The 26,305-nt window shown below is 35.6% G+C and overlaps 1 protein-coding gene across 3 annotated transcripts; it reads left to right on the top strand.

The window, feature by feature from the left end:
- The first annotated feature begins 1,813 nt into the window (after positions 1–1,813).
- Positions 1,814–16,142, top strand: LOC145641879 (uncharacterized). 3 transcript variants are annotated; one of them, XM_081692899.1, is made up of 11 exons: positions 1,814–2,009; positions 3,292–3,385; positions 5,424–6,128; positions 6,202–6,299; positions 6,886–7,086; positions 7,185–8,121; positions 9,472–9,960; positions 10,094–10,401; positions 12,192–12,290; positions 12,379–12,531; positions 14,025–16,142. In XM_081692899.1, exons 1-11 carry the CDS (start codon positions 1,917–1,919, stop codon positions 15,789–15,791), a joined length of 4,944 nt encoding a protein of 1,647 aa, XP_081549025.1. In that variant the 5' UTR covers positions 1,814–1,916; the 3' UTR covers positions 15,792–16,142. The 3 variants fall into 3 exon arrangements, with proteins under 3 accessions (XP_081549025.1, XP_081549024.1, XP_081549023.1); XM_081692898.1 differs by having other exon boundaries at positions 1,814–2,048; positions 6,895–7,086; XM_081692897.1 differs by having other exon boundaries at positions 1,814–2,048.
- Positions 16,143–26,305: the final 10,163 nt, after the last annotated feature.

The raw sequence follows: 26,305 nt of genomic DNA, 5'->3' as shown, positions 1-26,305 counted from the left end.
AACCAGCCTTGGGCTATAAAAACTGGTCGTGCTCCTCCAATGCTCGTAGATACTCCATAATATCTCGGGAAAATGCTCCAAAAGTGCAAATCTCTACAAAAGTCAACCAAATCTACGAAAACACTAGAAAACACCAATTAGTAATAAAAGTGGATCTAAAGAGCCAAAAACACTACTAATTATGACCAAGGGACGGGGGTAAAATACTATATAAAATGGACATATCACTGCACGAGCACCAATATTTTGAGTCTTAGCGAACGCTTGAACCCGCTTCAACAACGCAATAGCAGCCTTCTCTAATTCCCCCAACGAAGAAAAAGAGAAAGGAAGAAAACCATAACCAATAGCCCTGCAACGCGCCCCATACTTGTCCCGTTCCCGCCGAGCCATCGCCGACTCAACACGACCAGGAACGAAGTTTGACAACCCCGATTGTGTCAAAGGTGAAGACCCCGTTAAGTCAACACATACATCAAGGCCTCTATCCTAGGAATAAAGCAACACATTTGCTGGTCGAACAACCCCGTCGTTCCCTTTAGTTAACCCAACGCTAACCTCCTTTCGAGCAGAAATCATAAATAAATGTGCATATACCATTGATTTAGGTGAGTGAAAACATAAATAAATGTGTACCATATTTAACATATGTTAATAGGAGAGAGATAAAAGACAATCATTTACTTATATTCATTTCACAAAATTTTAAAATCTTAATCATATATATTTAACCCTCAAAATAAAAATATACAAATTACTACTTGAAAACAACCTTTTTTTTAATTCATAAATTGTATGGAAAGATTTGAAAAATAATTCAACTCAAAACTCAAAAAAAAAAAAAAAAAAAAAAAAAAAAAAAATTCAACTCAATGAACTAACAATCAATACCCACATTAAATGTTTCTATACATTGTGATTCTAATATCAAATGTTTATAAGAAAATTGTAATTAATTGTTATTATTATTATTTATTGTTTGAAGGAATTGTTATAATTATTAGAAATTATTAATTAATTATATTATTAATATTAATTCTTAATAGTTTGTATTATTAAGTACTAGATGAAGCCGGTGGGATGCACAGTTTGCTTGAATTTTTAAAAATATATTTATTTTTATGTATGTGCTAAAATTTGTTATATATTTAGATAAAATTCATAATATTAAAAGAAAATATTTTATATTTAATTAATTTAAACTTAAAAATCTCATTTGACAATCTTGCTTACATGACATTTGAATTATTTTATTTTAAAATAAATTAATAATCTCTTATTTTATAGGCTACAATTAAAATTAATAATCCTATGTGGCACATTAAGAAAATTAAATCCTATATGACTCTCTAAAAACTCGGGAAAAAACTCCCCTATATATATATATATTAGTATTATTGATAATTATTATTACTAATTATTATTATGATTAATAAATATTAATTATTAATATTTATAATTATTATAATTATTTTTATTATTAATACTTATTATAATTATTTAAAATAATAAATTATTATCATCAATACAATATTAATTATTTTTATTGAATATTAATTATTATTTAAAATAGAGCAAAGCAGAGTAGAGCAAATTCATATTTAATCTAAGCATAATAGGACTTTATAAAACAGAGTAAAACAGAGCAGCTCTAAAAAACATAGCCTTACTACTCTATACTCATAAGAATTACGGAGTAACTCTTAAGTCAAAATTTTTTAATTTTTAATGTTAAAGATCAAATTTGGCATTAGAATACGACTATACGACTAACGAGTATACAGTTTCACACATTGTCATTTCCCCTATTTTTGAGTTTTAAGACATCGCAGCCCATCTACCGCCATATCCCAAATTCCCACTCACATTCACAGAATTTTTGGAGAGAGAAAGTGAGAATTTGAGGAGTCAAAGAAATGCAAGGCAATTGCAAAGATGAACTCCGAGCTAAATCAATGGCGTCTGCTTCAACAACGTCTGCTCTTCCTCAAACCCACCCTCCATCAAAGGTCAGAGAAGAAGGAGAGCTCACTTCATCTGACGACGATGTATTCTCTCTCCTCGAAAAATATCACTTCCTTCTTCGTTAATTCTTATTCTCAATTTTTTTTGCTCGATTTTAGTTTATTTATTTCATTTTGTTGTTCAATTTTGATTTTCGCTGATTTTTGTGCTTCTTTGTACTTCGATTTGCTGCTTCACTTGCTTTTGCGGTTGTTGCTGGAATTTTCGTTTATTTTTGCGGTTTTTGCATTAAATTTGTTGAACGTTTGATTTCCGCTATTTTCACTTGCTTAATCATTCGTAAAATGGTGGTATGTGCCTATTTTTGTATTTTGAAGGAAGTAGTCTAGGGTTTGGATATGGCGCCAGGGTCTAGTGAGTTGGAGTATTTTGATCGAGTGTGATCGAAAAGTATTTTTTTTCAAACAAATGTTACTCGTAAATTCGATTCCTTACTTGGACTTTAATTAATCAACTAGTGGTTATTATTGAAATGTTGAAAAATCCTTCTGAGGAGGGGCTCGTGTCTGATTAGCAGTTTTAATAAACATGCCAACATTAGTGGTTTTTGGGAGCGTTGTATGATTGGACAAATTAATTTCGGGTCAGATTAGTGCTCCCAGTAGAGGTTTAACGCCTTATATTTGGGTTCCTTAAATGCAAGTGATGATAAAAAGGGGCTTAAGATTTTCTATTATCAGTTTTCTGTTAAAAGTGAAGCGTTTCATTTATAGGGAAAGGGAAGCTTTTATCACACGTGGCGGATAGTGGCATCATGTGTGATAACAGTTTTCTGTTAGAAAGTCATTAAATGCGTTAAAAGCCGTATTCAGATACTTGTAGTATTGAGTGGCATGCTTTTGTATACTGATATATTGACTTTAAAGGATGATTGGTCTAACAATCTAAAATTTGAATCCCTCCACTCCAAATTTGGATATAATGAACTTAGAAATTTAATTAGTTTATTGATTAACCTTCTAACTTGATAGGGAGACTGGAAACTGGGTTAGTAATTTCGTAATAATTTGTGAAAACTTAATTAACTCTTGATTCATGAACCATTGATGAAAAGACTCGGGATCTCTGGAACAATTTGCTGAAAGCGAGAATTTCCTGTTCCATGCGAATGAGCTATTCCTGTTCCTTTCTGTGTACCAGATTAATTTGTGTTATTAGCTAGGCTGGAGTGGTTCAATTTTATGATCTCGGATTTTGTTTTCTATTGGCAGTTTATATATAGACTATACTGCAATTCAACTTGATTTACAAAGTCTGGTCTTTCAGGGTCCTGTGACTGGCTCTGTCGTACCGCCTCCATCCGGCTCTGCTCCAAATGCACCATCATCAATGAGAACATCTTTGCAGGGTGTTAACTCAGGTAGGCTTTACCTGTTGTGCTCCAAATTTTCAACTTCACTGGGTCCTAATATCTTGAAACAATATTGGGGTTAAAAGACGGATTTGAAAAATGTTGCAGTAATGGAAGAGGTATTGCCCTTGGTTAGACTACTTCATCTTTTTTTGAACCCTTTCTATAATACTTGTAAAAGGGGTTGCGAGTGAGGTTCACTGTTGATTGGCTCATTTCCAATGAATTAGCTGAATTTGAAGACGAAGCAAAGATAACAATATACACTGCAAATTGCTCAATGGTTCAAATTAATTGGATTGTTAGAGGAGTTGCAATTTCAAAGTTCATTGAGATGTGCATTACAGTCGTGCTAGGTTGAGATTGGAACCTGAAGTTGGTAGCTTCTGGCTAATGTGATTTTGTTCCCCACCCATGGTGCTTAAGTGTTGTACTTTGAAGATAAAATTGCTGATATTGCTTTGTATGTTCATGTGTCACTTCATGTTTCATGTTGGGATGTATGAGAGTGATTGTTCAAATGCTTTTTTGGACCATTATCTGTGAGGATATATGCAGTTGTTTGAGTTTATTATTTTCTTTTGCTATAGAAAATGCATGGATTAGCTGACCAAAAACAAAATTCACTTTTTAATTATTTTTATTCCCTATAGAAGCTTTTGTAGTTGGAAATAATCTTCAAAGTCTTTGGTTTTTGGTAATCTCTTTTAAAGTTTCCTGTTAAGAGTCCTTTGAAGATACAGTTGGTTGAAATGTCGATTCTAATAGTTTGAGACTTGTGCCTTAAGTGTTCATTATTTTCTTCTTTTTTCTTCAGCAAGTTAGTGGCGTCAGGATATACTTCTCTTCTTGATAGGAATTGCTTGTTTTAAATTTTGTTCAGCGCATCATGCCTTAAAGCTTGTCTGTTGGCTTTGATCACTTTAGGAGTTTTATGTCAAGTATCTGTTTTATTTCCTTGTTTTGTGGCACATCAGTACATGCCTTTATTTTGGTTGCATTGGTAGGTGTACATGCTTATTTTATTTTATTTTTTAAAAGCATTTTTTTAAATATTTGGGTGCGATAGTGCTTGCCTTTTATGTATATGCTGATGTTGGGTTGCTCATGCCAATATTTGATGCTTAATCATGCCAGAGTCCAAAGTGCTTAAGTTTAATTGCCTCTCTTGGAGGATCATTACGTTCTTATTGCATGTTATATCTTTTTCTATGAAATTGGACACACTGCCAAACTATTACATTAATTCCGCTTAGGGGGTTCCTAGAATATCAGATAGGCTGATTCTGCTGGAACCTTGTTTAAGAAAGGGCACTGGCTCTGCTGCTTCATAACCAGAAGATTTATGCAGATATTGTAATGAGACATACTGAATTGGTACCTTTTCTGTAGTCATTAATTTATATTTGGCTGCTTAATTGTTTATATTACCTCCATTTCATATTATTTGCAACTATTAAACATTTTCCTCTCTACTTTATGTCAAATGTTGCAAATAATATGAAACGGAGGTAGTATATTTCAATAGTTAAATGCTGGAAGTTTCCTTTTCAATGTTATACCATTGTCCCAAAATCTGTGCTGCTCAGCTTTGTGTGGCAGTTTTATCTTGGGAGAGAGGGGGGGGGGGGGGGGGGGAAGCAATGTGTGAATCATGGCTTTGATGTGTAAGATTTCATTGTGACCTAAATGTCCTGGTTATATCTATATTCATATTAGTTGGTGGCAATAGAGTTCAATTTGTTCATCCTACTTAAGATATTATCTCCTAATGTTGAATTTTTTTGATTAGTTTGTTATTGTAAAGTCATCTGATATCTGACAAATCCTACAAAAATGTGGGGGTGAGGGGGGTAAAGCAATGTGTGAATCATGGCTTTGATGTGTAAGATTTCATTGTGACCTAAATGTCCTGGTTATATCTATATTTATATTAGTTGGTAGCAATAGAGCTCAATTTGTTCATCCTACATTCCTACTTAAGATATTATCTCCTAAAGTTGAATTTTTTATGTCTGACAAATCTTACAAAAATGAATTTTGGTAGGAAAGTTGACCTCTGGAATTCCTGGAGGATCTGCACACAGCCAGGCTCAGACACCTTACCGTAAAGGATTCAGTAAGAACCAAGTTCAATTAAAGCCGAGTAATTCTGGATGGCATGCTCGAGGTTCGGATGATAATCTAGTGATTAGTTTCTCAGATGATGATGATAGTGGTAGTGATGTTGAAGAAAAAAGAAGCGGAAAGGCATCATCATGTAGTAGACCTCCACTTGTGCTAAACAGCAACAGAAGGCCACCTACTTTGCCACATGTAACAATGAAAACTGTCAGTAAGACTGCAAAAAATGAAGGGAAGGCAATGCTTCGAAAGGTGCCTTCAAGTCGCCCTTATATTTCATCGATGACCAAAATTAATGAATCCAACGTGAAAAGTGGTTCATCTGCATTAGCTGAGCAGAAATCTTGGCTGAAGAATCCCAGTGCTACAGGAAAAAGCTTAGCAAGCCAGGATTCTGGATGCAGCAAGAACTTGGACATGAGCAATAGCAAGCTTGAAGACCTACGCCATCAGATCGCAGTGCGTGAAAATGAACTAAAGCTTAAATCGGTGCAACAGAATAAGGAAAATGTCTCTGAGTCTTATAGAGAGACCAATACCTCGAGCCAAAGAAAAGCCTCAAGGAAATGCAAATCAGTACCTGACAATTTACCGACACAACCTGATAGAAAACGCTTAAAAACAGATGGTTAGCCCCCCAATATATCTATTTGTTGCTTATGGTGTTTTTATGTTTATAATACTATGTGGTGTCTTTGCAGCTCCCGGTGTGACTGTTAGTTGTAGCTTGTCAGACTGGATTTCTTTGCCAAAGCAAAATGCATCGTTGATGAACGCTACTGACCCTCTAGAAAGAGCAGTAAGTTGGACATGATTTAGTAATATGAATGTCATTATCTTTGTAGACCAATCTATGATGTCTATGTGAGAAGTATGGCTTCTTCTCACAGTTATATAATTAGTTAAAGTATTCAGTATATAATATTGCTTGATTAGTTTTCCTAGATTATATCAAGTACATAATACTGCTTGATTAGTTTTGCAAGATTATATCAAGTACATGCTTATGAGCCTGCTGCTCTGATTTTAAAATCCATAATTAGTAAATTGTAGCTATAAACTATAGGGATTGTCTAAATTGAGAAAACCACGCATAAGATGGTGGTCGTGCAAATCACCTATATTAAAAAACCAACCCCCCCCCCCCCCCCCCCCCCGGTTCCACCATCTTTTTTTAGTGGCTGAGAAGTTGAGACAGCCACCGTTTACATCGTCGAGAAAAATAGGATGGAGATATGTGTGTATACACGCGCACACACACACTTCATATGTCTTTCTTTTCTTTTCTTTTTTTTTTTTTAATTTTTTTTTTTAATTTTTTAAAATTCTATAGCTAGAATGCTCCTCTGTTCCTCTCATTAAATGGTTCTAATGTTGTATTTGAGATGTCAAAGCATCCAGGTGGGACACGTAAGAATCAGCCGTCAAGATCTGCCCCAAACCAAGATATGCAAGAAAGCAATAAGAACAAGGTCAATGATCATTGTGATGCTACATCTGCTCTAAAGAAAGTGAAGTCTACGTCTGATGGTAGCTTGCAGGCGCTCTCTCTACAAGTATCAAATAGCAAGTTTGAGACTTCTGATGTATGAGCCTGTGTAAAAACAGTATTTCTGGGACTTATTCTTGTATATTTCTTCTTGTTTGCCTCTGTCTGATCATACTTTAACTGTCTTTTTGAAAGGTGCCTATTGACAATTCTAATCTCTCACTCTGTCTGGGGAGGTCTCAAGCCTTCAGAAGTGGTGATTTGGATCTACAGTCTATGTTCGAACTGGAGGAATTACATGATAAGGAGCTGGAAGAAGCACAAGAGCACAGGTGGAAATGTGAAGTTGAAGAAAGAAATGCTCTTAACACTTATCGCAGAGCCCAGAGAGCACTACTTGAAGCTAATGCCCGTTGCACTTATCTTTATCGCAAAAGGGAAGTATATTCTGCCCAGCTCCGTTCTTGTCTGATGGAAGATTCAAGTTTATTATACTCTTCGAGGCAACATAATGAAGCTGAAGAGAAATGGAATTTGGCAAACAATATATCTGAAGTCAATTTGGATTTAATTCCATCAAGCCATCAGCTAGATGAGTTTGAAGCTGCTAACAGATTAGGTTATAATTCAACAGTCCAAAGTGCAGATGGTGATGCACACAATATATCTTCTGCAAATGAGGATGGACGCAACATAGGATCTGAAGCATGCAGTGAACCTGATGCTAGCACATCTGATCTTGTTCGTGGAAATAATATTGATGCCAATGGCATTCGTTCACCATCGGTTGATCTTAACATGTCTCCAGATGATGATTGTGAGACCTTTCCTCTGGACCATAGATCTCTCCATACCAATGCGACAATTCTAAGATCAAAGGAAGATTCTAAAGAAATTGAGAAGGATACAGATGTGGACTCCACTACTGTCTTCTCAACAGATGGTTCTCAAGATCCATTATTTCTTGAAGAATATCTGAGGTCCAAATTGATTTCACGGCTTGGAGTGAGTTCTTTAAAGCGTAGCAGTATTAGTGATAACAGTGAATCAGTGGTGGATAGGGCTGCAGAGGAAGGCGTTGGTGCCAAGACTCAGATGATAGTGCAGATTGTTACACTCTCTGATCCTAATGGTACTGCTACTGACTGTATAGTTAGAAGCTTTAGACTTGCTCGCATCTTTACTTGCATTGAAAAAGTCATGCTTAATTGCTAATGCTGTATTAATAAATCTCAGGTGTATTGTTTTCCTCGATTTTCTTAATTTACTTATTTCCATGTCTGTTTCCATGTTGCTAGTTAGTGACAAAGTTTTCTTCTCTCTCTATCTCAACCTCATAAGAATTATTATTGAGTGTTTGCATTGCCCAGCACTTTAGCACAGTACCTGCTGTAAATTTTTACGTGCTGCTGGAGACTGGTTTAGTTAGTCTTAGATAAGAAATCATATAACTGTACCAACTACCATGTCTCTTCTTAGTGTTGCTGTGAAAAAGCCTTTTTTTTCTCTCATCCGAGTGGGCTGTGTTTCTATCATCTGAGTGGGCTGTTAATCTGTTATATATTTGTGTTTATTCTTATGTTTCTTGAATTTCTTTTTGAAGATCTTTTTGTTTGCTATGGCTATCTCATGAACCCTCCAAAGCCCACCTGTAGTTTGGATTCACACGAATTTCTGCCTTTTCTGCTGTTATTTATGTGGACTGATGATTTTCAAATTCTACTGCATGTTGTATTATTTATGGACTGGCATTTTCGGAACCCTCTTTCATCTACTGATTTCTCGTACTTAACATCATATTGCTTGTTATATTAGAGAATTGTGTTAAAAATTGCTATCTTGTTAGTGTAATTGCATAACCACTATGTTAATAGTATAATTTGTAGTTGCTCTCTCCAACCTAATATGTTGATTGTTTTACCCAAAATTTTTTAGATCCAACATGTAAGTCATCCTAGAATATCAATGACGTTAAATACTTGTCATTCTATATTATTAATTTAGAATCACAGATCATTTTTATTACTATTACTGCAATATTTTATGCCATTTTACAATACCAAGCATTTTTAGTTAGATTAAACCTAGTTCTTTGTATTTTGAAAAATACCTATAGAGATTTACTTCAATATTTTAGACCAAATGAAGTTCTAATTAACAGTCCTAGAGGGTAATGTTTTGTTTTATGGTAGAGGATTTTATCGTAATATTAATAATGTGATAGATGTCACTTTATGATGCCACTGTCTGAGTTCTTGGAAATGTTCCTGTTACTTGTTATGTTTAGTAGTGGGTTCCTAGGTGTGGTCCAGCTAGGCTGGTTTTTGTGGTTGGTTATATGAGTTTTGTTTTTTCTACTAAAAGAAATCAGCATTGCAACTGTGATGAGCAGAATTATAGTTGTCTATTTTGTTGCAAAAATCTAATGGAAACTGTAGTCAAAGCTATACTGAAAGTAGCTTGCTGGTTGTTAATGATGCAGATAGTCCCCAGCAGCCAAAAGACAGCATATCTAAGACTTTGCCAAACACTCAAAACCAGCAAGTTGTTGAAGAGCATTGCTTAAGTGACTCTCCTGCTCGTAGTTTTAATCCCGAGGAATGTAGTTTTCTTTCTGTGGATATTGCATCAACATCTATGATTCCGTCATCCTTTTCATTCAGGAGTGCAATGAAGGCTGCCTGTCCAGCAATTTTGGGTAGTATGCAGAGTAAAGAACATCACTATGGCAACCTTGATACACACATTAAAAATAATTTCCTCTTCAGACACAATCAAGATAAGTTATGCTTCGAGATGACAAGCTCTGCTGAGCAGCTTGTAAAATGTGTGGGCTTTGGTAAGATTGACTCTTATACCAGCAAGTCGGTGATTGATCCTTTTTGGCCTTTGTGTATGTATGAACTTCGAGGAAGATGCAACAATGATGAATGCCCTTGGCAGCATACAAAAGATTATTCTGATAGTGATGGTATGTATGCATATGTGTGTGTGTGTATATGTATGCTTGTTTGCCTTAATTTTATTTTATTGACATAAAGTTGATAAATTTTTCACACTAAACCTTGATTTTGAGAAGGTTATGATTTTCGCCTCTTTTGTAGATCATCAGTCTGCCTGGGCATCAAATAATCAGAACCCTGTGGACCAGACAGAATTTTCTTGTGTCTTGACCCCTCCAAAATATCTAGTATGCTTGGATAGTTTGAAGGATGAGCCCCATGCTTCTCATAAAAATCGTGATTTTGGGTCATCTGGGAAATATAGTTTCAGCCAATCATTGGCTGTTTCAAGCTCACTCACAAAACACCTTCCTTCAGATGAACCTTGCTTGCATGGCAATGATGGTTGCGTTGATTCTTATGGTGGCAGTGGGCATTCGTTGTATTTTCAAAGTAGAAATGGTTCTGGGGTTTGTTCACTTCATCCTTTTCATTTATCACAGCATAACCAATTTTTCTTTGTTATTATGTGTCTTCATAGTAAATTTATATTCAACTTTTTTTTTTTTTTTTTTTTTTAACTTAGGCGTAACTTAAATTTTGGCTGATTGAGGAACGAGCTTTTAGTATTTAGAATTCATTTCTTTTCCTTAATTTTTTATTCTTCTCCGCTTGCCCTTTTATATTTATTAACTAGATTTTGGTCAAGTAGTCCCAAGTATTGATCTGATGTGTAGCATAATACATACTAGGTGATTGCACGTCATATTATAACTATTGATTGATTTCAGCATATTGACATTAAGATACAATTTATCTTGTGGTGGGATATTTGGGAATATTCTGTTGTAGAATTTGGGAAAAGCACATAGTGGCGTTGGTATTAAATTAAGAATTAATATTCTATATAAAAAAAAAATAAAATAAAAAATAACTGTAGATGTTTGTTTGATGATTTATTTTGAAATATTTATCCAAATCTTATACATATTGCTTGGTGGAACGTTCTCTAAATAAAGTGTTACCTTTTCATTTTTGGCAAACTACACCATTTTAATATTATGTCTCTTTTCCCATGGTCCCCACTCAAATCCACTGCTACTTTTTTTTTTTTTTTTTAGTAATTTCTTTTCATCTCACATTCCTTATTTTTCAATAAAATATTGACCCCACTTCAGGCACTTATTCCGATACTCATATCCATGGGTACATGCCTAAGTGTTCGAATTGGCTGTTTTGTAAAATTCTTCCCTATGTATTCTTTTAACTCACTCACTTTTCTTTTTTGAATGTTTCTTTTAATTTACTCACTTGTAACTTACAATTTTTATCTCACAAATAATAATTTTATACATTACTTTTATATTTTACTTTTTATTTTTATTTTTTTTATTATTATTTTTATTTTTTTATTCTAATAAAACTCTTGGTAATCGTGAAAAAGGAAGTGTGTCAATTAAATAGAAATTGAGGGAGTAATTTTGGCCTTGAATGAAGTGTTGAAGTGTCCTATCCATGTTTGAGTGTCAAGGATCCAACACTTGAGGTGAAATGAATATTTTGGGTAACATAGGATTATGTGGGAACGGAATTGGAGCACATAAGGGTGGGAATTATTGGTTGGGAATCAAAAATAAATTGCCAATGCTTTGTTTGGTATATTGATTGGAATATGTTGGGAGTATAATGCTGTAATCAATAAATAGCAAGCAAGCATTCTTATCTTCTCCTTTTCTCCTTCATAGAAACGGAAAATGCTCTTTTTTTGGTTCCATCATCGGCTATAAGCTAATTAGTGGCAAAGTGGCAATATAGTCCTTTGTAGAAAGTGTTGCAATTTTTTTGAAATGGAGGAAGTATTAATTCTTGTTAATCCAACCCTGGGGAATACGACTTTTACCATGTACCAGATATCAATATGCATGATCTGAAACTTGTTTAGCGAGTAAATATTTAGGGTTATGAACTTATGATTCAGTGTTTTGTCTCTAAATCTGCTTTTTCGAGAATTGCTGCCTTTTCTGGTAGCTTCTTGCTGCAGCAATAATTCTGGCTTCCTTCATTTCAGAAAAAAAATATTTGCATAGTTAAAGCATTATGTAGACATATGATTATGTTTAGTTGGTTGCCTTTTTGCAAGTTGAATTGTGGCTAGATTACTTGTTTGCCAAGTCTTACTAATATTCATAAATCTTCTGAAGTACCTTAAGCAATACTTCGTTGGTTGTAATCCTTACACTTCTACTTTGATGCTGATTAGAATCCACTGCGAAATGGTTTAGCTGATAATGACCAGTCCCTTGAAATGGCTCTTATTGTCTTGAGTCAGGAGGTGAACAAAAATGAGGGTATGAAGAAGGTATTTTTTATGGCCTTTTCAATGTAATGAGCTAGTTGATGTTTCTCTCTTTTCATGAATAGCATTTCTGCACTGTTCTTATATGCAGGCTCTTTCTGTGCTTTCTCGAGCTCTTGAAGCTGATCCCTCATTCTTGCCTATCTGGATCATTTATCTGCTCCTGTTTTACTCTACAAAGTACTCAGTTGGGGTGTTCAGCAAGAAGAGTTCAGTTCCAGAAGATGACCTTTTCTCTCATGCTGTAAGTCCTTTTAATGAATGGATGCCTCTTCATCATGTAAAATTAAGAGCATGTTTGTATAGTGTCTTTAAGTGGTGGAATTGGAATCTATTTACAGTTTCCAATACCAATTGTTTAGTATAAGAGGTAGAGCAAAACACTCCATTTTCTACCACTTGTATGTTACCTTTCCCAACCCTATGGTAACAAAAATGTTTCCCTCCTTAATCCTCAACTTGTTAGAAGTAATTCCTTTTCTTAAGTGTACAAAACAACTAATAAGGTTTTCATTAAACTTCCCCTTGTATCCTTTCCTAGATTAATCCGAACTTGCACTAAATTGAAATGTGCTAGTATTGACTTATGACCTGCATGTTGCTCCGTAAAGTCTACTGATGATGATCCTCCTGTTTTAACAAGTTGTATACGTATTTAACATGATATAGGTGGTTGTTAAAAGCATTATATAAGTGATTATGTGATGAATGATATATAGCTGATTCTGCAGCATTATGGAAGTCATAATTATCCTTGTAAACATATATAGGGAAAAAGGTAAAGTTGGTATAAGGTATCATGGGAATGACAAAATTTTCTGATAAGACTAAAGCTAGAGCCTAGTTGTTCCCATATCTGATGTAAAGTTGGGATTTGAAGATAGGGGGGAGGGGGTTCCCTCTTCTTTCCTGAAATATACATTTGTGGCTCTGTATGTATACAACTACATGAAGGAGTTAGACCTTCTTTTAGATTCTCTTTCATCCACTTTCTCAAACTTGCACAAGAGAAAGAATATAGTAGAGAAATAGCTACTTGAGGCATTTGCGGTTATCTAAATAGAATTGCTTTTCTAAATTGATTTAAACTTGTCGTCCATTGGTTTTTCCTTTCATGAAACTCAACTAGAATAAAATTTTTTAGAGTACCGTCAAGAAAGACAGCTGGGAAGGGGTGTGTTTGTGTGTGGAATTTAGTTGCAATTATGCACATATAAACTTCGAAATAATCACTTTTTGTTCATGTGTCCGACCCCACTTGTGGGATTAAGGCTTTGATTGATAAATTAATTGATTGATATGCACATATGAATTTATCAAGCATCAATTTGTCAATAATACCCTCAAGAAAGCAACTGGAAAAGGGAGGGTGTTTGGAGATAAGTTGCAAATTATGCATATATTGATTTTCCAGTACCTTGTCGAAACCTCAAAACTATTATGTATGAAACTATGAATACCCTGGATGTCAAATATTTTTTTTTACAAATGATCGAATAGGGATTGCGAATCTGTAATGTTTGCAGCACTTTATCTGTTATTCTGCAGAGTGTTGCACTAGATTTTTTTAAAGTAAAATTAATCCAGGTCCATACTCCATACGATTTCCTGTAATCGTACTCGTTCATCAATTGGTATTTTTCAGTTATAGGACTTTATGATCTGTCGAATCGGCAATGTAATTGGGAGCTACTTTTAAGTTATAATCCTGTTTCCTCTCTCATGTGGGATCTGCAGGTCAAGCACTGTGAGGCATCATATGAGTTGTGGCTCTTGTATATTAACAGTCGTGGACGACTGGTTGAGCGATTTTCTGCTTATGAAAAAGCACTCTACAGGCTGTGCCACTATTCAGCTACCAATAATGAGCAGTGGAAGCATAGAAGTGTTACCATCCTAGACCTGTTTTTGCAGATGTTATACTGTTTTTGTGTGTCTGGGAATTTGGCAAAGGCAGTTTGGAGGATCGAAAGACTTGTTCACACTGATGGAGATTCCGATGAGTCTCATTCTCTTTTGCTTTCTGATATTCTTCAATGCTTAACAATATCTGACAAATGTATCTTCTGGGTTTGTTGTGTGTACTTAGTGATCTACAGGAAACTGCCTGATTCACTGGTGCAGCAGTTTGAATTTGAGAAAGATATATCTTTGGTAGAGTGGCCATCTGTCCATTTAACGGCTGGAGAAAAGCAGCATGTGTCAAGGCTAATGGAGTTGGCTATTGATTCGGTAGGACTGAATATAGACAGTGAATCTCTTGAGAGCAACAGTCTTAAATCAGCTCATCTATTGGCAATTAACCATATTAAGCTTATGGAAGCTATAGATGGTGTGGAAAGTTGTAAAGCAATTATAGGGAAGTACAAAAACTTTAATTTTTCATGCTTAGAATTCGTTTTAATTTCGGCAAGAGCTCATGATATTAGTGATGAAAGTGCAAAACTTGAAGAATTTGAGAAAACTGTTAGCAGTTGGCCTAAAAATGTTTCAGGAAGTCAGTGCGTCTGGAATCAATATGTCGAGTATGCACTTGAGAAAGGCAGACCTGATAGGGCAAAAGTAATTATGGACCAATGGTTTCAGTCAGCTGGGGTGCCTCTGCTGCTTCATAATCGATCAGTTGATGGTGAAAATGATGACAGTAACAGTGTATCGGCAGATCCTCAGTCAGAGTCTAATTTGAGTATTATGTCCAATTATAGCAATATGGATATTGTATTTGGGCTTCTTAATATGTCTCTTTATAAGTTATTCCAGAATGATGTACTTGAAGCTCACGTGGCAGTTGACAAAGCTCTGAAGGCTGCTAATGGTGAAGTTTTAAGGCATTGCGTCAAGGAGCATGCAGCATTTTTGTTCCATTATGGATCTCAGTTGACGAAGGATGTATCAAATCGTGGATTGATAGACATTCTGAAGGGTTATATCATTCATGCCTGGGCTATTCCCGTCTTGGAACCATTGACCAGAAAATTCATTCAAGATATCCAAAAACCTAGAACAAGGCAACTTGTTCGTAACATGCTGAGTCCCATTTCATCTGATTCTTTCTTGGTCAATTCAGTTCTTGAGATTTGGTTTGGTTCATCTCTTTTGCCTCCAAAATTTGACCAGCTAAAAGATATGGTGGACTTTGTTGAAGCAATTCTTGAAGCTTCACCTGCCAATTGTCAGCTTGTGATCTCTGTTTGTAAGATGGTTTGCAGAGATTTTGATTCTAGCGATTCTAAATCTGCCAGTATATTGTTCTGGGCAAGCTCATTACTGGTCAACACCATATATCATTCCATCCCATTCCCACCAGAGCATGTGTGGGTGGAAGCTGCAGATTTGCTGGGTAAGCTAACAAGCGTGCGTGAAATCTTAGATAGCTTCCATCAGAGAGCCTTATTAGTTTTTCCATTTTCTATCAAATTGTGGAAGTCGTTTTCTAATCAGTCAGCCGGGGCTAAAAAGAAGTCTATTGTTGAAGCAGCTAGAGAGAAGGGGTTAGAAGTTTAGTTTCACTTCACATCGTATAGGAAGCAGCGCATTGACCCAACGATTGAAACTTTTGAACTTCTTCACAAGCTACATATTTTTTTGCTGGGTAATTTAGGCATGTTGAAACATGTATAGAAGGAATAGAACGTTGTAAATGATTTTGGCAGTGTAGAGATGTTAACAGGCAGAGAAAGTTACAGTTATACACAGGAACATGAACAGGAAAAGTGTAAGTCCTCTTCAGTAACTGAGGATATTTTGGCTTAGCTTAGAACAGATCGTTGTAAATAATACTGCGTACTTTAAAAAAAAAATTTAAGTATTGGAATTATTTTGTCAGTTTCATCATCGAATTATTTTAAATTTAAATATTCGAATTATTTTGTCAGTTTCATCATCGAATTATTAAAAATTTAAGTATTCGAATTATTTTGTCAGTTTCATCATCGAATTTTAAGTGTGAGGATATATATATATAGGGGAAGGCTCTCGTGAGAATTTTTCTTATGTGAGAATTTTTCATATGTGAGAACACTTTTTATGTTCTAAATTTTTACTCGTATGTTCTAAATTTTAAATCTGATGTTCTAAATTTTTCCTTAGGTGTTCTAAATTAAATCAAATGTTCTAATTTAGTATTCACATGTTATAAGCCATAAATTAGTTAAGTTTGATGTCATAAATTTTAAATAACTTGTTCTAAAATTTTAACTTATATGTTCTAAATTTTAAAACGTGTGTTCTATGATTTTTAATTATATGTTCCAGATTTCAAAGCGTATGTTCTATTATGTTCTAAATTCTTTACTCACACTTTCTATATTCTATATCAATTTGTTCAAAATTTTTATTCACATGTTCATAATCTTAAATCAGATGTTCTAAATTTTACTCATATGTTTAAAATTTAATAAAACAATTTTATAAATTTTTAATCACTTGTTCTAACTCTTAAATCAGATGTTCTAAACATATTACTCACACAAATGTTCTAAATTATTACTCATAATTTTAACTCGCATGTTCTAAATTTTAACTCACATGTTCTAAATTTTTTCTCACATGTTCTAAATTTTAAATCAGTTCTCATATAAGTATGAATTCTCACATATGGACCTATTCTCACCGGATCCCTCCCCTATATATATATATATATATATATATATATATATATATATATATATATATATATATGTTTGTTTGACAAGACAGGCTAAAAATAAATATCCTGAATCAGCTAGAGGCAAGAAATATTCCTACCTCCTCTATCCTGGAAAAAAAGATAATAAAGTTGAGCAATCCGTGTAAATCAACAAGCGCCTAAAACCACGTCGATCAGCAGTCTTCAAAGCCTTGAGAAAAGCTTGTAACTCCGAGTGAAGAGTAGAGGAAGAAAGGAACGCTCTGGAGCCTCCACCAATCACTAAATCAGAACCTGGATCTCGGAAGACCCAACCTGCTCCTGCAGAGCTATCATGAGCAGTATAAGCCCCATAAAAAATGAGACAAACATTAAATGTAGAATCCCAGGTGCCTTGAATGCAACAAGAAGAGCAAGAAGGCCGATGTCGAGAACAAGATTCAGCACTAGAAGCAGAAAAAGAATCCTTAAAATCTTTAACTGCTAAACCTTGAGAAACCCAATCATGCATTACAGCTTGTTGGAAATCTTATGATTTCGCGCTATCCAGATAGCCCATAAAAAGGAAACCAAACTCGTTATACTTTCCCAGGATCTAGATTTCCGTAAAGACGACACCTGGTCAACAAACCAATTAGTGAAAGGCTGATCGTGACGTATAGTAAGGGACTGAATCATTGGAGTTGCAGACCAAAGACCAGAGATGAATGAGCAGTCACGAAACAAATGGTCAATCGTCTCTTGATTTCCATGACAGAGGACACAAGATGAGTCCATCGGGATTCCTCGGGCATGAAGAATCCCATATAAGGGTAAGGCGTTATGAAGCAGTTTCCAACAGAAACACTGTAACTTTGGTAACACAAGCAGATTCCAAAACACCTTCCACCATGTAGGAGGGAAAGAAGACACCCCATTGGAGTGAATAAGTCTGCGAAGCAGCAAAACATAGGCAGACTTAGTAGTAAAATTACCACCCCTTGAAAATTTCCAGTACACAAATCATCCATCGGTCTACTTGAACGTTCCAAAGCCAAAATGCGACTTAAAGAAGAGGAATCAAAAAGCCGATGAACAAGAGTCATATCCCACGCGTAAGAACGCGGATTAATGATAGAAGAAACATGAGATGGAAGAGGCACCTCACTATTGTCACGAAAAGAGATAGGGTCCCCTGGAACCCAAGAATCCTCAAGAATACGAACATGAGAACCAGAACCTACCTTCCAAGCTATACCCTAAGTCAGAACTGACAATCCCTACAATAGCCCGCGACATCCCCAAGATGAGCCAGGAATCGATCTAGTCTGAAAAGAGTGAAGATAAAAATACTTCGAGAAAAAAAGCCTGGAAACAAGAAGTTGAGGATTCTGATGAATTCGCCAACATTGTAGAGCCAGAAGGACAAAATTGAAGGAATCCAAACGACGAATGCCAAGACCTCCCAGTCCTTTGGGGAGATGCAGAAGAGTTTTGGAGCGTAAAGCTAGCCCCCAAGACTAAGAGTCCGATTTCCACCAGAAATGGGCCAACAAATTTCCATCTTAGTACAGATCGAAGAAGGGATCTTGAACACCGAGAGAATATGGTTGAACGAGGCAACCAGAATCGAGTAATGATAACCAACTTCGCAGTGGATGAAAGGCCCAGTGAGGCAACACTAGTCAATCGACAAATTACCTTATTAATAAGGAAGCCAAAATCTGAAACTTTACTTCGACCTAACTCCACAGGCAACCCTAAATAAGAACCCTGTAGGCGTCGCTCGAAGTGCGCCTACGTTAAAGCATGTGGTGAATATGCTTGGCACTCATAGGAAGTGGGAATTGACATTACGATTAGGGACAACGATTAGGGACAAAGAAAAGTAGGGAGCCGCCAACAAGTTTTTAAGGAACTTGTAAACCGTTCACGGATCATAAAAGGCAACCACGATAAAGGGACAACAATAGGCAACAACGATTGACCCGTGAAGGTTACACCCCATTCATAATCCATGAGATTACTAACTCCATATGGTTCGGAACCACAAAAGGAGGATCGGGGATGATGGTACGAAGTGAGTCATGGAGTCACATTCGCCCGTATTGGCCTCTACTCGATTCTTATAGTGAAAAGTATTCCTGTGATCTCAAAGGCATACAAACAATAGTTCAATTCGCTCCAAACTATTATTTAACTAAATTGGTTCAAGATTAATGCACACATAATTCTAAAATATTAGTGATCACTTCAATTAATAATAAGATTAAAAGGATCCTAAACCGGTTGTCCAAATTATCTTATTAGGCGTGATTTTCAATTACATATTCCCTTTAAACATGCAATATGGTGATCATAAATAAAATAACATTAACATTAAAACCAACTTAATCACAATTCCAACAACATAAAATCGTTAGAAAAATAATAAAAATAAAAGGAGCATGATCCTTACTTTGATTCTGTTTGTTTGCAACTACAAAATAATAAACGAGTTAGTAACTTCAAGGAAATAAAATAAACAATAACTAAATTAAATTAAATAAAAAAAAATAAAGTTGATTTTGGGGCCAAACCCTCAAACAGTTCTACCTTTCACGCCTTGGTTTAAGGACAAAACCTCGAGTAAAATATGGACTCCTTTGAGTGCTTGAAGAAGGAATTTTGAAGTGAAAAGGGTAGGCTAGTGTTTAGGCTAAAGCATAGAAGAGAGAAAATAAAATTAGAGAATTACTCGGTGCCCCGTTCATCAGAAATGAGGGGGTATTTATAGGGAAAATGTGCTGAGGGAGCACACGGAACCCTAAAATGATAAAAACCCTAAAAAAGTATCCCGTGACACCGTCAAACTGTACCGTGACACGGGAAGCTCCACCGTCAGACGGTACACTTTCCCGTGACACGGTACACTTTTGGCGTGATGCGGGAAATTTTCAGAAAACGGGATAGAAAACGCGTCAAGGGTTTACGCGGAAAAGACACGGAATGTCCCGTGTCACGGCAGACCTCCCGTGTCACGGGAAATCCCACCGTCAGACGGGAAGGATTCCCGTGACACGGTAGGTACCTGCCGTGGCGCGGGAAATTCCTGCCTGTTTTTCCGTCTAAATACATTTTTAACCCTAATTTCCTTCGGCATTTTAAGTGCCGATTGACAATTTCGGGCCTTTTCTGACTTTTTATTATTCGGGCTAAAATAAGAAAATAATTAAATAAAAATAAACAAAGGGTTTGGGCCAAAAATAAATAATAATTAAAACAATAAAATAAAAAAGGTTTGGGCTAAAAATTAATTAATAAGTTTGGGCTGAAATTAAAACTATGCTTTTACCAAACATCAAGACTAATCCATGGACTGTTTAAAAATATGAATTTATTAAAATACGATTTTTTAAGCACTCTCGGGATTAAATACTAAACCCGACCAATAGTGGCGGTGAAAGGTTGTTCATCATCGGGTTTGGTTTTGGGGAGACATTTTTAGGTGTCTACAGAAGCCCCCACTTTGACTGAGTTTGTAGAAACGTCAGTTTCGAAAACGATAGTCAAAGTAGCCGATAGGGACGGAGAATGATTAAAGACGTTCTGCGATCCTAAATCATTCTGTATACGCCGATACCTGCAGAAAAATGTTAGTTCTACAGATAAAAGGAGTAAAGGGATAGAATACGTATCTGACACCAGTGTATCGGTGACAAATGAGTTTGGTATTTTCCTATGCTTGAAGGAATCCACCGGATGACGTTTGTTGAAATGCTTTCCGTGCTTGAGGAAAGTCGACTGAAGAGTTTGGTAGCTTTCTAAGCCTGAAGAAAGCTACCGGATAATACTTTCCATTCCTGAGGAAAGTCGATGAACGAATTTGGTGTCATTCTATGCTTGAAGAATTTCACCAATAATGCCTTCCATGCTTGAGGAAAGCCGACAAAGGAATTTGGTGGGTTTCTATACTTGAAGAAAAATCCACCGATAACGCTTTCCAAGCCTGAGGAAAGCCGACTTGGCGGTTTTCTATACTTGAAGAAAAATCCACCGATAACGCTTTCCAAGCCCGAGGAAAGCCGACTTGGCGGTTTTCTATACTTGAAGAAAAATCCACCGATAACGCTTTCCAAGCCTGAGGAAAGCCGACTGATGAATATGGTGTCATTCTATGCTTGAAGAATTCCACCGATAATGCCTTCCATGCTTGAGGAAAGCCGATTTGGCGGTTTTCTATACTTGAAGAAAAATCCATCGGATAATACTTTCCATGCTTGAGGAAAGTCGAAAGATGATGAGATTGCAAGTCTCTGTGTATCGAGAACCTTGCGTCATGAAATGATGGTGGTCCGCTTGTCCCCGGATGTGGGCTGTAGATGGTCCTCTTGTCCCCGGACGTGGGCTGTAGATGGACCTGCAAAAATAAATTTGCCAATGGACTCGTATATACTGTGATTGACTTGACCACTAACTTGACCAAGTTTGACTTGATGTGACATGACATGTGTATGACTTGTGAGTGTGTGTGTGTGTGTATATGTGTGTGTGCAGACACAAGCAAACGAAGATGCAAAAGCAAAAATTTTCCGTCAAATTTTGTCATGAGTGGAGGGTACCGACTTTCTCCCGAAAAAGAAAGATGTGAAAACTGAACTTTTATTTTCGAACTTCCTTCGATGAAAACTTGGAAAAAGTTTTTTGAACTTCCCCAAAATAAAATAATGAAAAGGGAGAGAAGTTTTGAACTTCCTCCTTGAGCAAGACGAAATGATTCGTATGGATTGAATTGTTTGTCCTGAAAATAATGTATGATGCATGTTCTTAGGCCAGGAGGCTAAGGACAATTACATCATGTGACACGATAGATGAATGAACTTAAGTCATGGAGCTAAGCATCATATATGGTGTAAAGAAGCGATTTTGAACGTCACTTAGGTCTGGAAGCTAAGCACGTATAGTGATTATTGCATAATGAACGTTGCTTAGGTCAGGGAGCTAAGCACGATATGCTTTGTATGATTAAAAATCATTGATATATAAATGTTTCTTAGCACATTATGCGAAACAATGAACATTGCTCAGGTCAGGAAGCTAAGCAAGTATACAATGTTTCTTCTACCGAATGTTGTCTTTAAATATGATGAAACATGCACAGTGTTGAAACAAGATTTCATGATAAAGGGCTCTTAAAGGGAAGGATGATTGATATGGATATGGATGTGTGAGTGAAGTGTGTGAATGTGATACTAAGGCTGGCTGCAAGGGTTATAGCGATAGAAAGAGATGTGAGAAGAGTTAAAGATGATGACTCTTCAGGCTGGGTAAGCTAATGTGATTTGGGTTCAAGCCCCCAAGTCTAGCTCTAAATGGGTAGGGATAAGCATTGGATATTCTTTGACTCGATCATGCATGGATATGAATATGAATGTGGCCGCACCTCGATGTGAGGTTGCCTACGTATCCGTTAGGAATCAGGCCGAACGTAGCTCTAACCAAACTTTGCACAAGTGTATGTACACCTCAAAGAGGTCTTTCAAGGGTTGTAAAGTGGTTAAGTTGATGGTTTAAGGAAGAAAGGGATAAAAGGCTCAAGACGCGAGAGAATCCCCAAGATGTGTAATTTTGGATTTGAAAATTTTGAATTTTGCAAGTTTATTTTCAACCCTTTTTTTTTGTTTTGAATTTCTTTTTTTTTTTTTTTTTTTTTTTTTTTAATCAATGTAGACAATCTCAGATCATGCGGTCCATCACTCACTTAGCATTCATGTTTCTCAGGCACGGTACCAAGCACTCGATGAGAGACGCAATTTGAGACGTGTTCATTTCAAAGACATTGGAACACTTGCCTTTAGACATTGTTTTATTGTTGCTTTGCTGCTTTCTTTTTTTTTTTTTTTACTTGCTTTTTGAATGTTGTACAATTACACATCTTCCAATCCCAGGGTTAAGTGAATGTGGGTTGAAGAAATGAAGGCCAAACGTTAGACGAGGCTCAAAATGGTTGATGAAGAAATGGAATGTGATTGAACGGTTAACAGGGAACAACTAGTCTATAGTAGTAGAGCTCTTGATGCTCCACAAATGTTAAACCATTTTTAGGGGATTGTAGCTTCAACTCAATTGTTGTGTTAGTGATAGTTTTCCTGTGCTTTCTTTAGAAAATTAGGATCAAATTATTAGGATTGCAATTTCATCGAAAGAGCAATACAAATTAGAATTTGGAATATATCCCGTAAAGTTATTGGCACATGCTATGTCTGGTGTTAATTATATACCCCCCATGAAACACAACGTTTCAATAACCCACTACACTCCCGACCAGTAACTTCCCCTACCCCCCACCCCACATATATATACATCTTAAAACTCAAAAATCAAAAAATTATTCATCTAAACATCTTAAAACTCAAAAATCAAAAAATTATTCATCTAAACATCTTAAAACTCTCTCCATTTTCTCTCTACTCCAATTTCTCTCTCATCTAAAGCTTTGAAACTTCAAAATCAACAACAGTGTCCGATATTACCAACGAAATTGCTCAATTGTTGGAAAAATCACCAAAAGATCTCCGAAAATCGGAATTATAAGTGATTCGGTTTATATTTTGGAGTGAAAAAGGTGTGAATCCTACTTTTTACGAAAGGAAACATTAAAATTAAATTTATTGTTCCAAGCATTCGTATAATTGTAAATCTCTATATTGCAAGCCTCAATTTCATAGATAATTTTGTTATTCTAACTTCTAAGCATTTGTTTAATAATTTCATAGAGTACTGAATGTATTAATGTAATTAAGTATTGTAATATAGTTTTACTAGTTTTTGTTAAAAACAAAAATTATAAAATTGTTGGACACAAAAAATTGAAAACAGAGTTTAATTGTTACAATTTCTTGAAAAAATTGATATATTTCGTATTAATCTAGATATGTAAATTAGTTCGTGGTAGAAAGTTAGTTTTTTATGAATGTTCATTTTCATTTTGATAAATATTCATATACATGTTAGTACAAAGTCAGTCTTATGTTAATAGATGATTAATATATATAAGTATAAGTATTAGTATACAGTCATTCACATATTAATTTTCAACTTGATATCTACTTAGAGTGGAAAATTCTTTAAATGAATGTTCATTATTATTTTTGTAAATCCATAATATGATTTCAATAATATTCATTTTTAATAAATTATATGTTCATTTTCATATTAATTGATAAAGATCTTTATTGATTCCCATTTAAATGATTCTCATAATTCTTTGAAAGCCGAGAAAAAAGGAAACAATAGCCAAAATTTGGGTTTGTGACTTGGAATGTAAGTAAAATTCAATTAACAAGTAATTGTTGTAATACGCATTGTATGTGTAATATGAACAGATAAAGGATACCGCCAAACATCACCGTTTAGCTTCCCATGCAAGACTAAATATTGTCGCTCAGAACCTCATGCTCGATTAGACATTTCACTGCATGTTTAATATATCGAGTAAATACTGTTCATGCAAGGGTACTATATATAAATCCCCGCGTAATCTGAAGGAAATATACACAACAATTATCGGAGTATCTATAAGCTTTCTTTTGATCTCTTTGAAATCCTTTGTTGTAATACACGTTATCAGCACCAATTTGCTCAAATTAATCAAAAGCTAGTTTTGCTTTTTCAAATTTTAAATTTAAATCCAACTATCAAATTATTCATTACACCAAAATGGAACCCCAATATAATGGCGTCAATACATTTTTGAATAATATAGCACTTTTACATATATATTTTGTAGTAGAGCGTAATGTCATACCTTGTGGTACAATACAACTAGCCCGAGGAAGTACATATCAAGCCCGAAACACTAATGCCGCAGAAGCCGTCGAAATTCCACAAGTTGTCCCTAACCTCAATTATAATCCCCCAATACCACCAACCGAAACCGAACCCCCTCCTCCAGATACTAATAAGAGAGGAAGAGATGAAAAAGATACCGCTACTAGTAAAGGTCACCAAGGCGACTAATTGGCCTCTTTAAGCAAATTAGCCACCTTTATGGAGGGAAAAATTAGCATTTTAAGCCGCCTATATGGACGGGCCAAACTCTCAAAATGTCGCCTTGATGGTCGGCTTACGTTTTATATTGAGAACAAGGACACCTAAAATGGTAGGCAATTTATGGCCGGAAGTACGAAGATAAAATTCCTTTTATTACGTGAATTTAATTATGCCTATTATTTCATGAAGCTAATTTATTTTTAGACTAGACTATATGCAATTTTCTTCTCCGATCCTAATTATTGTGTATGAATATTTCTTTAAGAAGGAAGGAAGAGAGTAAGGATGAGTATGAATGAAGAGAGAGGATAAGAATGCATGATATGTGAATGCAACTGGGAAATAAAATCTGTTATAATCACATATATGTAAACCGCATGTTTTCTTTGTCTGGCATAAAGACATGCAAACTTACACCATGCAACCCATTGCATTTTTACTCCCAAAACATGCAACCTTTATTAATTTTGCAGGGTTTATGCTTTTACCAAGTTTCGAACCCCCAACCTCTTATTTGTAAGTTGGGTACTCGGACCACCACAACTTGCATTCCTTAGTGATACTTTTTAGTTTTTAAAATCTTATATATATAAAATATTTGAATTCCCTTTACTAATTTCTAAAATTTTTCGTGAAATCAGAAATGGCTCGAATTGTAAATCGGGATTTTGAAATTTTAGACATTTCTGGAGGAAGATACATAAAATGGCGGGTGGATGCAAAAGCCTACCTAAAGGCACAAAGCCTAGAACACGCCATCGCCAAAGAGGGAAACCCCACTCCTCTGGAACACTTACAGAGAATAATTGGGCCGCATTCATGACGAATTAAAACGCCATAAAACGCCACATTCATGACGAATTAAAAATTGAGTATATTCTCATTGAGGATCCCAGAGAACTTTGGGTTTGCCTCCAAGATAGATTCCAACAGTTACAGAGAATAATTGGGCTAAGGGCCCAACGTGAATGGTCTACCTTGAGACTTCAAGATTTCAGCTCAGTACGTGAATATAACTCTGTTTTACTCCGCATAACTTCACAATTGAGATTATGTGGAGAACCAATCTCTGAAAGAGCCATGATCGAGAAAACTCTTACTACAATGCACGCAAATAATATGGTACAACAAGAACAGTACCAAGAAAGGCGTTGTGAAAGGTTTTGTGACTTAATTTCATACTGTTAGTCGTAGAACAAAACAGTCAAATCCTGATGTCTAATCATAATTAGAGACCATTAGGTACCAATGCAATGCAACACTAGAAAAAAATGCCACAAAAATAGGCAGGCGCTGGAATGAAAATATTGTACGAGGAGGTTTTGAGGGCAAAGGTCAGTACCACAATAGAGGTAGAGGAAGGGGGAGAGGACGTCAAAAC

Source organism: Chenopodium album, chromosome 8, assembly GCF_948465745.1.
Source record: "Chenopodium album chromosome 8, dcCheAlbu1.1, whole genome shotgun sequence".
NCBI lineage: Eukaryota > Viridiplantae > Streptophyta > Magnoliopsida > Caryophyllales > Amaranthaceae > Chenopodium > Chenopodium album.
Note: the sequence above shows the minus strand (reverse complement) of the source record. Positions and strands in the feature narration are given on the sequence as shown.

Excerpts from the sequence above, each read along its gene's own strand:
- LOC145641879 (XM_081692897.1), top strand. The coding sequence starts at position 1,917 with ATGCAAGGCAATTGCAAAGATGAACTCCGAGCTAAATCAATGGCGTCT. Across the intron at positions 6,129-6,201 it reads AAAACGCTTAAAAACAGATG|CTCCCGGTGTGACTGTTAGT; the intron begins GTTAGCCCCCCA and ends GTGTCTTTGCAG. Across the intron at positions 7,087-7,184 it reads GCAAGTTTGAGACTTCTGAT|GTGCCTATTGACAATTCTAA; the intron begins GTATGAGCCTGT and ends TCTTTTTGAAAG.